Consider the following 13464-nt stretch of genomic DNA (forward strand, 5'->3'; position numbering starts at 1 on the left):
CTTACTGCGGTATAGTATTCTAAAGAATACATATCCCATAATTTCTTTATCCAGTCTACCATTGATGGGCATTTAGGTTGGTTCCAGGTCTTGGCTATTGTGAATTGTGCTGCAATAAACATTAGGGTGCAGACCGCTTTTTTCTTTATCAATTTAAACTCCTTTGGGTAAATTCCAAGGAGTGGGATGGCTGGGTCGAACGGTAGGGTTATATTCAGGTTTCTGAGGAATCTCCAGACTGATTTCCATAGTGGCTTAACCAGTTTGCATTCCCACCAACAGTGGGTTAGTGTCCCTTTTTCCCCACATCCTCGCCAGCATCTGTTGTTGGTAGATTTCTGTATGTGAGCCATTCTAACCGGGGTGAGGTGAAACCTCATTGTGGTTTTGATTTGCATTTCCCTGATTGCTAGTGACCTTGAACATTTTTTCATGTGCCTGTTGGCCATTTGGATTTCCTCTTTTGAAAAATGTCTATTGAAGTCCTTGGCCCATCTCTTAAGTGGGTTGTTGGTTTTGTTTTTGTGGAGTTTCTTGATCTCTTTGTAGATTCTGGTTATTAACCCTTTATCTGTTGCATAGTTTGCAAATATTTTTTCCCATTCTGTCGGTTGTCTCTTCACTCTCCTGACTGTTTCTTTTGCAGTAAAGAAACTTCTCAATTTGATGCAATCCCAATAGTTGATTTTGGCTTTGACTGTCTGTGCCTCCCGGGTCTTTTCCAGAAATTCTTTACCTGTGCCAATATCTTGAAGGGTTTCTCCAATGTTCTCTAATAACTTAATGGTGTCAGGACGTAGATTTAGGTCTTTAATCCACGTTGAGTGGATTTTTGTGTAAGGTGTAAGGTAGGGGTCTTGCTTCATGCTTCTGCACGTGGAAATCCAGTTTTCCCAGCACCATTTATTGAATAGACTGTCCTTGCTCCAGGAATTAGTTTTAGATCCTTGATCAAATATAAGTTGGCTGTAGATGTTTGGGTTGATTTCTGGTGTTTCAATTCTGTTCCATTGGTCTATCCATCTGTTTCTGTACCAGTACCATGCTGTTTTGATTACAACTGCCCTGTAGTATGTCCTGAAGTCTGGTATTGTGATGCCTCCGGCTTTGTTTTTGTTGTACAAGATTGCTTTAGCTATTCGAGGTCTCTTGTGCCTCCATATGAATTTCAGCATCATTTTTTCTAGATCTGCGAAGAATGTCTTTGGTATCTTGATTGGGATTGCATTGAATCTATAAATTGCTTTTGGGAGAATGGACATTTTGATGATGTTGATTCTTCCAATCCATGAGCATGGAAGATTTTTCCATTTTTTGGTATCCTCTTCTATTTCTTTCTTTAAGGTTTTGTAATTTTCATCGTAGAGATCTTTAACGTCCTTGGTTAAGTTTATTCCAAGGTATTTGATTGTTTTTGTAGCTATTGTGAATGGGATTGATCTTAGCAGTTCTTTCTCAGTCATGGCATTACTTGTGTATACAAAGGCTGTTGATTTTTGTGCATTGATTTTATATCCTGCCACTTTGCCAAACTCCTCTATGAGTTCCAATAGTCTCTTAGTAGAGTTCTTTGGATCCTCTAAGTACAGAATCATATCGTCTGCAAAGAGGGATAGTTTGACTTCTTCCTTCTTGATTTGTATTCCTTTGATTTCTTTTTCTTGTCTGATGGCTCTGGCTAAAACTTCCAGAACTATGTGAAATAGCAGTGGTGAGAGTGGGCATCCCTGCCTGGTGCCAGATTTCAGTGGAAATGCTTCCAACTTTTCCCCATTCAATAGGATGCTGGCTGTGGGTTTTTTATAAATTGCTTTGATTATATTGAGGAATGTTCCTTCTATACCCAATTTGCTTAGAGTTTTCATCATGAAAGGGTGTTGAATTTTATCAAATGCTTTCTCTGCATCAATTGAGATAATCATATGGTTTTTCTTCTGCAGTCTGTTAATGTGGTGAATCACATTGATTGATCTGCGAATGTTGAACCATCCCTGCATACCAGGGATGAATCCCACTTGGTCTGGGTGGATGATTTTCCTGATGTGTTGTTGTATTCTGTTGGCCAGAATTTTATTGAGGATTTTTGCATCTATGTTCATCAGGGATATTGGTCTGTAATTTTCTTTCAGTGCTGCATCTTTCTCTGGCTTAGGGATTAAGGTGATGCTGGCTTCATAAAAAGAATTTGGGAGGATTCCCTCTTCTTCGATTGTTCTGAATAGTTTGAGAAGAAATGGGATTAGTTCTTCTTTAAATGTCTGGTAGAATTCAGCAGTGAATCCATCTGGTCCTGGGCTTTTCTTTGTTGGGAGGGCCTTTATTACTGTTTCAATTTCTGTTTCAGTTATGGGTCTATTTAGGTTTTCGATGTCTTCATGGTTCAATTTTGGTAGATTGCATGTGTCCAGGAATCTATCCATTTCTGATAGGTTTTCCTGTTTGCTGGCATACAGGTCCTTGTAGTAATTTCTGATGATTCTTTTTATTTCTGTGGTGTCTGTTGTTACGTTTCCTTTTTCATCTCTGATTTTATTGATTTGGGTCTTTTCTCTTCTTTTTTTAGTTAGTTGGGCCAATGGGGTGTCAATTTTGTTTATTTTTTCAAAAAACCAGCTTCTCGCTTGGCTGATTTTTTGTAATGTTTTTTTGGATTCAATCCTGTTAATTTCTTCTCTGGTTTTAATTATTTCTCTTCTCCTACTAGATTTGGGTTTGGTTTGCTGCAGTTTTTCTAGGTCCTTGAGGTGCGCTGAAAGCTCATTTATTTGGTACCTTTCCAATTTCTTGATATAGGCACCTATTGCTATAAATTTGCCTCTCAATACTGCTTTTGCTGTATCCCATAAGTTTTGATATGTTGTGTTGTTGGCTTCATTTACTTCCAGAAAGTTTTTGATTTCTCTTTTGATTTCTTGAATGACCCAGTGTTCATTCAGGAGCATGTTGTTCAGTCTCCATGTGTTTGCATACTTTCTGGGGTTTCCTGAGTTGCTAATTTCCAGCTTCATCCCGCTGTGGTCTGAGAAGCTGCATGGTATGATTCTAATTCTTTTAAATTTGCTGAGATTTGCTTTATGTCCTAGTATGTGATCAATCCTAGAGAAGGTTCCATGCGCTGCTGAGAAGAATGTGAAGTCTGTAGATGTAGGGTTGAAAGTTCTGTAGATATCTGTTAGATCCATTTGGGCAATAGTGTCAATTAAATCTGCTGTTTCCTTGTTGATCTTCTGTCCGGATGATCTGTCTACTTCTGAGAGTGGAGTATTGAAGTCCCCCAGTACTATTGTATTGGAATCTAAATCTCCCTTTAAGTCCCTTAACATATCTTTTAAATAGACCGGTGCCCTGTAATTAGGTGCATATACATTTATAATAGTTACATCTTCCTGTTGAATTGAACCCTTAATCATTATATAGTGTCCCTCTTTGTCTCTCTTAACAGTTTTTGTATTAAAGTTTATTTTGTCTGATATTAATATGGCTACACCTGCTTTTTTTTGGTTTCTGTTGGCATGGAATATCTTTTTCCAACCTTTCACTTTCAGTCTGCATGCCTCTTTGTTAGAGAGATGTGTTTCTTGTAGGCAACAAATAGTTGGGTTGTGTTCTGTGAGCCAGTCAGCTAAACGGTGTCTTTTAACTGAAGAATTCAGACCATTAATGTTCAATGTGACAATTGATACGTAGTGACTTTGCCCTGCCATTTTCCCGGAAATATTTTCTAGTATATGCTTTGAGCTTCCCATGCTCTTTTACTGGTAGGTGTTCTTCCTTTCCCTTCTTTCATATTGATGGCCGTGTTTCTGTGTTTCTGAGTGTAGCACATCTTTAAGTATCTTTTGCAGGGCCGGACGAGTGGCCACAAAGTCTTTCAATTTCTGTTTGCTATGAAAGGTCTTTATTTCACCTTCATTCACAAATGAGAGCTTGGCAGGATATAATATTCTGGGCTGGCAATTTTTCTCTCTTAGCACCTGTGCTATGTCTCGCCATTCCCTCCTAGCTTGTAGGGTTTCTGATGAGAAGTCAGCTGTGAGTCTGATTGGAGATCCTCTGAGAGTAATCTGACGCTTCTCTCTTGCACATTTTAGGATCTTTTCTTTATGTTTCACTGTGGTAAGTTTAATTACCACGTGTCGTGGTGAGGATCTCTTTTGGTCATGTTTATTGGGGGTTCTATGAGCTTCCTGTACTAGGATATCTCTGTCCTTCTCCAAACCTGGAAAGTTCTCTGCTAGTATCTCACTAAAAAGGCCTTCCAATCCTTTCTCTCTCTCCATGCCTTCAGGAACTCCTAGAACCCGAATGTTGGTTTTTTTAATAGTATCCTGTAGATTCCCAACAATATTTTTCAGGTTTCTAATTTCCTCTTCTTTTCTTTGGTTTGACTGTATGTTTTCCTGTGCTCTATCTTCTAAGTCCGATATTCTCTCTTCTGCTTCACCCATTCTGTTTTTAAGGCTTTCTAATGTGTTTGTCATTTGATCTATTGAGCTCTTCATTTCATTTTAATTTCTCTTGACTATTACACTTTCCTGTTCTACTAGTTTCTGAGTTTCATTTTGACTCTTCCTTAAAATTTCATTTTCACGAGAAAGATTTTCAATCTTGTCCATTAAGGATTTCTGTAGTTCAAGGATTTGCTTTTGAAAACTTCTAAATGTTCTTATCATAAATTTTTTGAAATCCGTATCTTGCATTTCTTCTATCTCATCATCTTCATACTCTTGGCTTGGGGTGTTTTGCTTATTTGGAGGCATCATAGTGTCATCGTTGATCTTGCTCCCTCTATTTCTGTGTTTGTTACTCGGCATAGTTAATTCTTCTTGCGTCACTGTGCGCTTTTTTTTTTCTTTTTTTTTTTTTTTATACTGTGTCCGTGTTAAGTGAACTGCCTGCTGTTGGAGGAGCCTTGGAGGCTTGAGATGGGTGGGGCCTGAGAGCTCTGCCTGGTTCTTCCAGGTTAAGGGTGTGCAAAGGTGACACCCTCAGGTTATGCGTGGTAAATCTCTCTCTTTTTATTTATTTATTTATTTTATTTATTCAGGGGGTAAGTAACACTGCAGGGCAGGGCTGTGCAGAATTGATGGTATTTAGCTTCCAGTCTTTGGCTCCTCTGGACTCCCACTGGGTTGCCTAGGCTACTGAATTGTAGTGACTCAGTTCCTTAACTCTCCCCCACTGATATGTAAATCCAAAGAGGAGGCCTGCTCTTTGTCTCTTGGGAATTCTTCAAGTCTTGCAGGCTTGTAACCTTTGCAAGGTTAGGGGGAAGAGAAACCCCGAAGCTTTTTTTTTTCCTTCTTTCCGGTAGTGAGTTTGCTGCACTTTCCGGCCCCCCTCTAGATTCTGACCCCCGTTTCCCCACCAATGTCTCGGGTTATTGAGCTCACCTCCCCTTCCAGCGCCGATGTGTGGACTCGGAGCCCTGAGCGTCTCAAGTCTCCCCGCTGTTTTCTGTGTGGCGTGCACTCTCCTTGGAGCACTGTCGCAGACCCTGGGGCTTCTGCGGCTGGGTCCCGCGACTTTGCTTCCGTGTGGTGGGCGACCTTGTTCTCCCAGTAGGTCGTCCGATTCACGCCTGTTCCATTCAGAAGGGTTTCCCCTGCAATTTTTGTTTGGTTCTATTTTCTGCGGCTACCGTAACTCCCCTTTTATTAAACTAAATTTTCCCGGACTATCGGTGCGCGCCCTCCCTATTCCGCCATCTTGGCTCCCTCTCTGTGTCTTTAATTTATTTTGATGACATTTAAAGTTTCCAGTGTGTAAGAACTGAACTTCTTTTATTTAATTGATCTCTAATGTTTTTTCACGTTGATACTTTTGTAACTGGAATTATTTTTAATTTCAGGTTAAGAGTGTTCATTGCTACTGTATAGAGACACAAGCTGCTTTCATGTGTATTGGTACCTTTTTTTCAGTTTGTAGAACTTATTTACTGTTTTTACTTTGAATATCCTTTGGAATTTTTCTATATGCAAGGTCATGTCATCTGCAAATCATTTTACTTCTCATTTCTAGTTTGAGTGTCTTTATTCTACCACCTAATTGCCCTATCTAGAACTTCCAGTGCAATGTTGACTAGAAGTGGTGAGAGGGTATACTGTTGTTCTTCATTATTAGAGACTCACCATTAAGTATGATGCTAGATTTGAGATTTCCATAGGTAACCTTTATTAGCATGAAGGAGTTATATTCTATTATTAGTTTATAAATGTCTCCATTTCTTCTTATCTTGCAAGAGTACTGCATCTTTAAAAATTTCATTTATCAATACTCAGATACTGAGATTATTATGTGCTTTTTGTCTTTATTTTATTAATATGGCATCTGATATTGACCTCTATATGTTCCACCACTCTTGAATTCCTGGTATAAATTCAACTCAGCTATTGTGTAGAAATCTTTTTATATAATGCTAGATTTGATTTGTGTTTTTAATTTAAGACTTTTGTGCCTATATTCATAACATATATAGGTTTCTAATTTTTTGTTATGCTTTTGTCTGTTTGGGGTGTTAGGTAATGTTAGCCTCATAGAGTGAACTGGGGAGTGTTCTCCTACATTTTTGGAGTAGTTTTGAAGATTTGTAGAAATTGTTCAGTAAATTAGAATTTGGCAGCAAAGCAACCTTCTCCTGGGGTTTCTTTGTGGAAAGTGTCTTGTTCTGTTTTGTTTCTAACTAACTCAGACTCTACTTTCTATAGATCTTCCAGATGTTATATTTCTTCTCACTTCCATTTTGATAGTTGGTAGTTTTCTGGAAATTTATGCTTGTCAAACCACTAAGAGATACTACTGCCTCTCAACTGTTAGAGTGGCTATTATCAAAAAGTCCAGTGGTACCACAGTACAGGTATTCTATAGTATATGTTTAGTAAATGATAAGATTATGAAAAAAGGGAACTGGTAATAAGCATTTAGATTGGTGTGGTCATTACAGAAAAGAGTTTGGAAGTTCTTAAAGAAATAAAAAACAGAACCATTGTATAACTCCACAATCCATTTTTTGAGTATATACCAAAAGGAAATGAAATCATCAATTCATAAAGATACCTGCACACCAGGTTCATTGCAGCGTTAGACACAATAGTCAAGACACTAAAACAACCTATATATAAATAGATGTATAAAGAGAGTGAAGTTTTAAAAAAGAACATGGGAAATGGCATTAAAGAATAAGTTTATTTAGGTGCTAAAATTTTTTAATCTGTGCAAATTTTTTTCCGTACTATGCATTTTCATAAACTTCTAGTTCATGGACATGGGCTATCTTGTTTTTTGTGATTCCTTCAATCTCTACACAAATTCTTTATAGTTTTCAGTGTACATATATTTCACTTCCTTGATTTATTTCTAAGTAGTTTAAGAGCATCTTTCTATGTAAGCAAAATATTGTACCACAGTACTAGTATTCAACAGTATATATATATATATTTTTTTATTTTTTTTGACAGGCAGAGTGGACAGTGAGAGAGAGAGACAGAGAGAGAAAGGTCTTCCTTTGCCGTTGGTTCACCCTCCAATGGCCGCCGCGGCCGGTGCGCTGCGGCCGGCGCACCGCGCTGATCCGATGGCAGGAGCCAGGAGCCAGGTGCTTTTCCTGGTCTCCCATGGGGTGCAGGGCCCAAGCACCTGGGCCATCCTCCACTGCACTCCCTGGCCACAGCAGAGAGCTGGCCTGGAAGAGGGGCAACCGGGACAGAATCCGGCGCCCCAACCGGGACTAGAACCCGGTGTGCCGGCACCGCTAGGCGGAGGATTAGCCTAGTGAGCCGTGGCGCCGGCTCAACAGTATATATTTTAATAAATGATAATTTTGTCAAAAAGTCACCTACTCTTTGTTCTGTTTCTTTGGAGAAAGTGGCCAGATGCTGTTGCTACTGGCATCAGATAAACAACACTGTACTTCCAACCACATAAATCCAAAGGAATAAAGCTATTAATCTCCTCTCTGTACAATTAAAATTCATAAATCCTTCCTTTCAAGTCAATCCGCTGTAATTATACATCACATTTCTTTTTTTTTCCAGAGATAAATAGAATTTATTATTTTTTTTTCTTTTTTTAACTTTTATTTAATGAATATAAATTACCAAAGTACAGAATATTGATTATAATGACTTCCCCCCCATAACGTCCCTCCAACCCGCAACCCTCCCCTTATCCACTCCCTCTCTCCTTCCATTCATGTTAAGATTCATTTTCGATTCTCTTTATATACAGATCAGTTTAGCATACATTAAGTAAAGATTTCAACAGTTTGCTCCCACACAGAAACATAAAGTGAAAAATACTGTTTGAGTACTAGTTATAGCATTAAATCTCAATGTACAGCACACTAAGGACAAAGATCCTACATGAGGAGTAAGTGCACAGTGACTCCTATTGTTGACTTGACAAATTGACACTCTTGTTTATGGCATCAGTAATCACCCCTCACCCTGACTGTTGATGAGCAGCTTAATATGTTATCCCTCTTAGTATTTTTTTTGTTTGTTCTACTTAATACTTTTGGTTGAATACTGTAATCAATACACAATTCTTCTTAAGTACTGAAACAACTGAAAAGTGATTGCTGTTAAATATAAGAGTGGGAACAAGAGAGAGAAGAGATGTGCAATTCGGGACATGCTCAAGCTGACTTACCTCAAACAGTAGAGTTAGAAACATACCAGGGGATTCGAATTCAATCCCATCGAGGTGGCATGTACCAATGCCATCTCACTAGTCCCAGTGATCAATTTCTGTTCACAATTGATCATAATGATAGGACTAAGAACCAAAGGGATCACAGAAACAAGAATAGTGTCTGCAAATACTAGCTGATAGAATAAAAAAGGGAGAGAATGGTCCAACATGGGAAGTGAGATACACAGCAGACCCATAGAATGGCAAATGTCCTAATAGCACTCTGGCCTCATAATCAGCCCTTAAGGCATGCGGATCTGGCTGAAATGCCCATGAGAGTATTTCAGGCATGGAAAGCCAAGACACTCTGGGGGAAAAAAAAAAAAAAAACCTAAATGAAAGATCTCCATGAGTGAGATCCCAGTGGAAAGAATGGGTCATCAAAGAAGGAGGTACCTTTCTCTGAAGGGAGGAGAGAACTTCCACTTTGACCATGGCCTTGTCTAAAAATGATCAGAGTCAGTGAACCCAGGGGGCTTCCATAGCTTTGGCAGCTCATGACAAGAGCCTAGGGTGATTACTGTAATTGTACATCACATTTCTAATACAAATCATGTTTCTTTTATTTCTCTTAATATATTTAATTCTCCAAAATGTACTAAATTAATCTCTCATTAAAAATTTCAATATAATCACAAAGCAACACCCCATGCTTCTGCTCAACAGCAGGCAACGGTTGATCATTGTGGTCAGAGTTGTGATTCTTTTATTAAGTAATGTTTCTCTGGCAAAATTATGTTTGCCAAACTGAATACATATGCTATTACCTGGTCTTACAAGACAAGTCATACCTGTAGACCAAACCAGTTATCCGGGAGAAGGTGACCAGACAGAAAATCTGAAATACAACCAAGTATTTATGTTTAAAAACCTAATTTTCTTTTTCTCTGAGCTGTCAGTAATTCAGCAGTAGTCCAGAATCTGCTAGATGTGAACCCAAGCTGCGTTTGGGAAAATTTTCTCAGAAAGATGCTAACACAGCTAGGATTTACATATATCACTATATCTGAGTTACTCACATATTTTCCTCACCTAAGCTAGGATTCAAGCATGTATGTGTACTAGTAAAATTTGGAGTTCTATGGCTGTGGCATCATCAGCCTCACGTTTTTCATTCTATTTATTTTGGGTCCACCATGTATGTTTAAAAATCTTAATTTACATATAAAAGGCTTTAAGCTTTCCTCCATTGTCTAGTTGATGCAGTGCAATGGACAGCCTGTCCTGAATTGAGTGTGGCGCTAACTCCACTCTCATTTTAGAAGCGTATTGCACACTAATGGGCTATTCTCCAAGCAAAATCCTTGGCATTATTTTACCAACTATTTCTTCTTTGTGTTTTTTCAATATGGCAGCCAACCATCTTTCTTAACTGCATATTTCTGCCACCAAGACTATTGAGTCAGGTTTATATCAACAAAATGTTTAGGCCATCAAGATAGCATTTTATACTTTCCAGTTTCAGCTCAGCTTCAAAGATTTCTGAAGAACTCCTGACACTTCCCATGTGTATGTTGGAGTCCCAGCCAGAAGCAAAATCTTTACCCCCAATATTGCTTCATCTTCATGTTTGTTTGCCTACCAATTCTTGAAAGCTTTTTACCTGAAGATGTATGTATTTCTCAACTCTTTATGAGGTATTCTCCCAAACTATCAGTTTCTCCATGATGAATCTCTCAGCTGCACCAGGAATTCACATTATACAATAATGTCAAAAAATGGAAGCTCACTGGCATTTCAGGAAGGTGCCAACAATTTGTGCCTATTCTACTCTCTGATAGGAATCTACCAAATGCTTTCCCCTATATCTCTAGCAAACATCACATGTAGTTAACACTAAGTACACACCAACTGATATGTCTATCTTTACTAGCTCAATTGTCTCTATACTAAACTTTGAAAAACTAAAAGGCATCAATCACTTTGTTTTCTAGCATTTTCACAATTTCAGTGTGTTTGAGGTCATATTCCAATGTCATTTTTGAAAAGCTCAGGTTTTCTTTTCTTTGTTTTTAATTTTCCTTTTTTGTTCTTCCAAGAATGAACTAAGCATAATCAGGAGTTTATTCAATTTACTTTCTCCTCCGAACAGTCCATCTGCTTGAAAATTCTCTCCCATGCATCTTCAGACCCATGGTGCTGTCTTTAACCACTACCACTTCCTTACCAGCATATTTGGGTGATTAACTTTTGTACCAGAAGAATTGGATTCAGGCCATAAGCTCTCTTTATGAAACAATGGAGAAATTACCAAATTTCTCTGAGCCTCATACATAAAATAGTGATCATGATGATTATTTCATTCATAGAATTATTATAGTCATCAAATGAGATTATTTGTAGTAGGCACGTAGGAAAGTCTAATGTCCCTCCACTATCTTTAAAGTAATGAACTGAATCACTAAAAAGTGAACATTAAAATGCTGAGTTTCTAAATTCTAATCAGAAAATTTTCAATACTTAATCTTCAAGTTATAAATGGATGTTAATGTGAATATTAATAAGCCTGTCTTGTTTTACCTCTGATTTCTCTTCATTCTTCTTACATAACTAGGAACCACAAGCAATGGTGTCCCAAAGAATGAGTCTGTCACTACAAATGACACAGTGACAAATCTTCCACCTATCAGCGCAGTTTCAACATTAAAAAGTTCCCAACACAAGAGTAAGTATGGAGATGTGTGCTGAAGAGACTGATTAGTGTACTGGACAGAATTAGTCACAGAATGCTTTGCATCCCACAGTTGCAAAGAAACTGGATATTATACATTCTTATAGTTAGATTCTCTGCCAAGGGGGACCATCTAATGAAAACTTTATTTTTATAGTGTTGGTGCATTCCACTATAGCTACAATTGATTGTGTATCAAGGAAGACAAATTTAAGGATATGCAATAATAATCTATGATATTAGTTATTCCGCAAATAACAACTCAGCCAACAAACTAGGAAATGTTCATAAAATGGTAAATACCTAAGAAAGAAGCAAATTTCTCAAAGTATCTCAAGATGATATGGAAGTCTGAAAAGACCTATAACACCTATAAAAAACAAAATAGAAATTTTAAATATTTTATGATGAGAACTCCAGGCCAGGATGACCTCACCAACAAACTCTATAAAATTATTTTCAAAAAGTGGAAATCTATCTTCCAAAACTCCTTCAGAAAGTAGAGGAGAAAGAAGCATTGCACATTAGGCTCTTATTAACCTGATATCAAAGGTAGAGAAGAATAAGGAAAAAAAAAAAGAAACAAGCAAAGAGAACTATAGCCCAATATTCCTCAGGAACATAAATGCAAATATCCTTAATAAAACATTAACAAATCCAGTAATACATAAGATAGAATACAAAACCTCAAGAATGGGAGGTTTGTTTAATATATGAATGTTACCTAACACATCATATTAGCACTACATGCAGAAAGAGCATTTGATGAAATCCAATACCCATTCATAATAAAAACTCTGAATGACATAGAAATAAAATGTAACTTCCTCCATCCAAGAAAACCCAACTACTAACATCATGCCTAATAGTGAAAGATTTTATATTTCCCCCTCAATATATGAATACTGCACAGATGCCTATCCTCATTAATTCTATTTAGCATTATAACCAGAGAATCTAGATAGCATGTAAATAGATGGATAAAAGACAGATGGATGGATAAGGAGATGGTTCTCTCTAGCTGAATAGGAAGGAATAAAAGAGTTTTTAATAAGTATACCACACAATAATCCATGTGGAAAATTCAAATAATTCACAATAGAACTACTGTAACAATCAAGAGTAGCTTCTATCACATGGTACTATATATATATATATATAAATCATTTATTTATGTTAGCAACAGCAATTCAAAATAAGATTAAGGTAATAATTTCATTCACAACATTAAAGTATAAACTATTTTTAAAGGTTTGTTTATTTATTTATTTGAAATATAGAGTTACAGAGAAAGAGAAGGAGAGACAGACAGATCATCCATGCACTGGTTCACTTCCTAAATGGCCACAGCAGCCAGGGCTATGCCAGGCCAAAGGCAGGAGCTAGGAGCCTTCTCTAGGTCTCCCATGTGGGTGCAAAGGCCCAGGAATTGGCTCATTGTCCACTACTTTCCCATGTATACCAGTGAGGAGCTGGTTTGGAAGTGAAACAACTGGGACTCAAACCAGTACATGTGATGCCAGCACTGCAGGAAGCAATTTAACCCACTGAACCACAGTCCTGGCCCCAAAAGTATGAATTATTTAAGAAGGAATTTAAGAATAGAAATTTTTAAACTTGTACTCTAAAGTACAATGCATTTCAGTGAGAAGTGAAAAGTCTAAGTAGAGGTGCATTTCATGTTCACAGACCAGAAGGCTCTGTATGTAACAGTGCTTCCTAAGTTATCAGAGACTGATTGATATATTCAATACAATGCCTATCAAAATCTCAATTCAATTTTCTTAGAAATTGAAGTGCTTATCTCTAATTTTTTATGGAAATGAGAAGGACCTAGAATATCCAAAACACTTTTTTAAAAAGAACAACACTGGAGGCATTCCACAGCCCAATTTCAAAACATACTCTAAAGCTATAATAATCAAGGATGAATCTCTAAAACATGATGTGTTGCTGTGGATTTGTTCTGAGAGGAGGAGCGTGGTGGGAGCAAGAGGTGCAGAGTCAGCACACAGACCCCGGGAGTCAAGTGAAAGCGGGCCAGAGGCGAGCAGCCCGCAGACTTGTTTATTTCAGTTGGTACAGCAGCTTATATAGCTGAG

At 37.7% G+C, this 13464-nt stretch overlaps 1 protein-coding gene across 2 annotated transcripts in view; it reads left to right on the plus strand.

The window, feature by feature from the left end:
* Positions 1-13464, plus strand: part of EMCN (endomucin) — a 120470-nt gene that overhangs the window by 56357 nt on the left and 50649 nt on the right. For both annotated transcript variants that reach the window (XR_011378336.1, XM_008267566.4), the window contains exon 4: positions 11246-11356. Coding sequence is in view for 1 of the 2 variants with exons in the window: in XM_008267566.4 (XP_008265788.2) it covers positions 11246-11356 (111 nt within the window). In the remaining variant the exon portion in view is untranslated. The remainder of the gene's footprint in view (positions 1-11245; positions 11357-13464) is intronic.

Source organism: Oryctolagus cuniculus, chromosome 8, assembly GCF_964237555.1.
Source record: "Oryctolagus cuniculus chromosome 8, mOryCun1.1, whole genome shotgun sequence".
Taxonomy (NCBI): Eukaryota; Metazoa; Chordata; class Mammalia; order Lagomorpha; family Leporidae; genus Oryctolagus; species Oryctolagus cuniculus.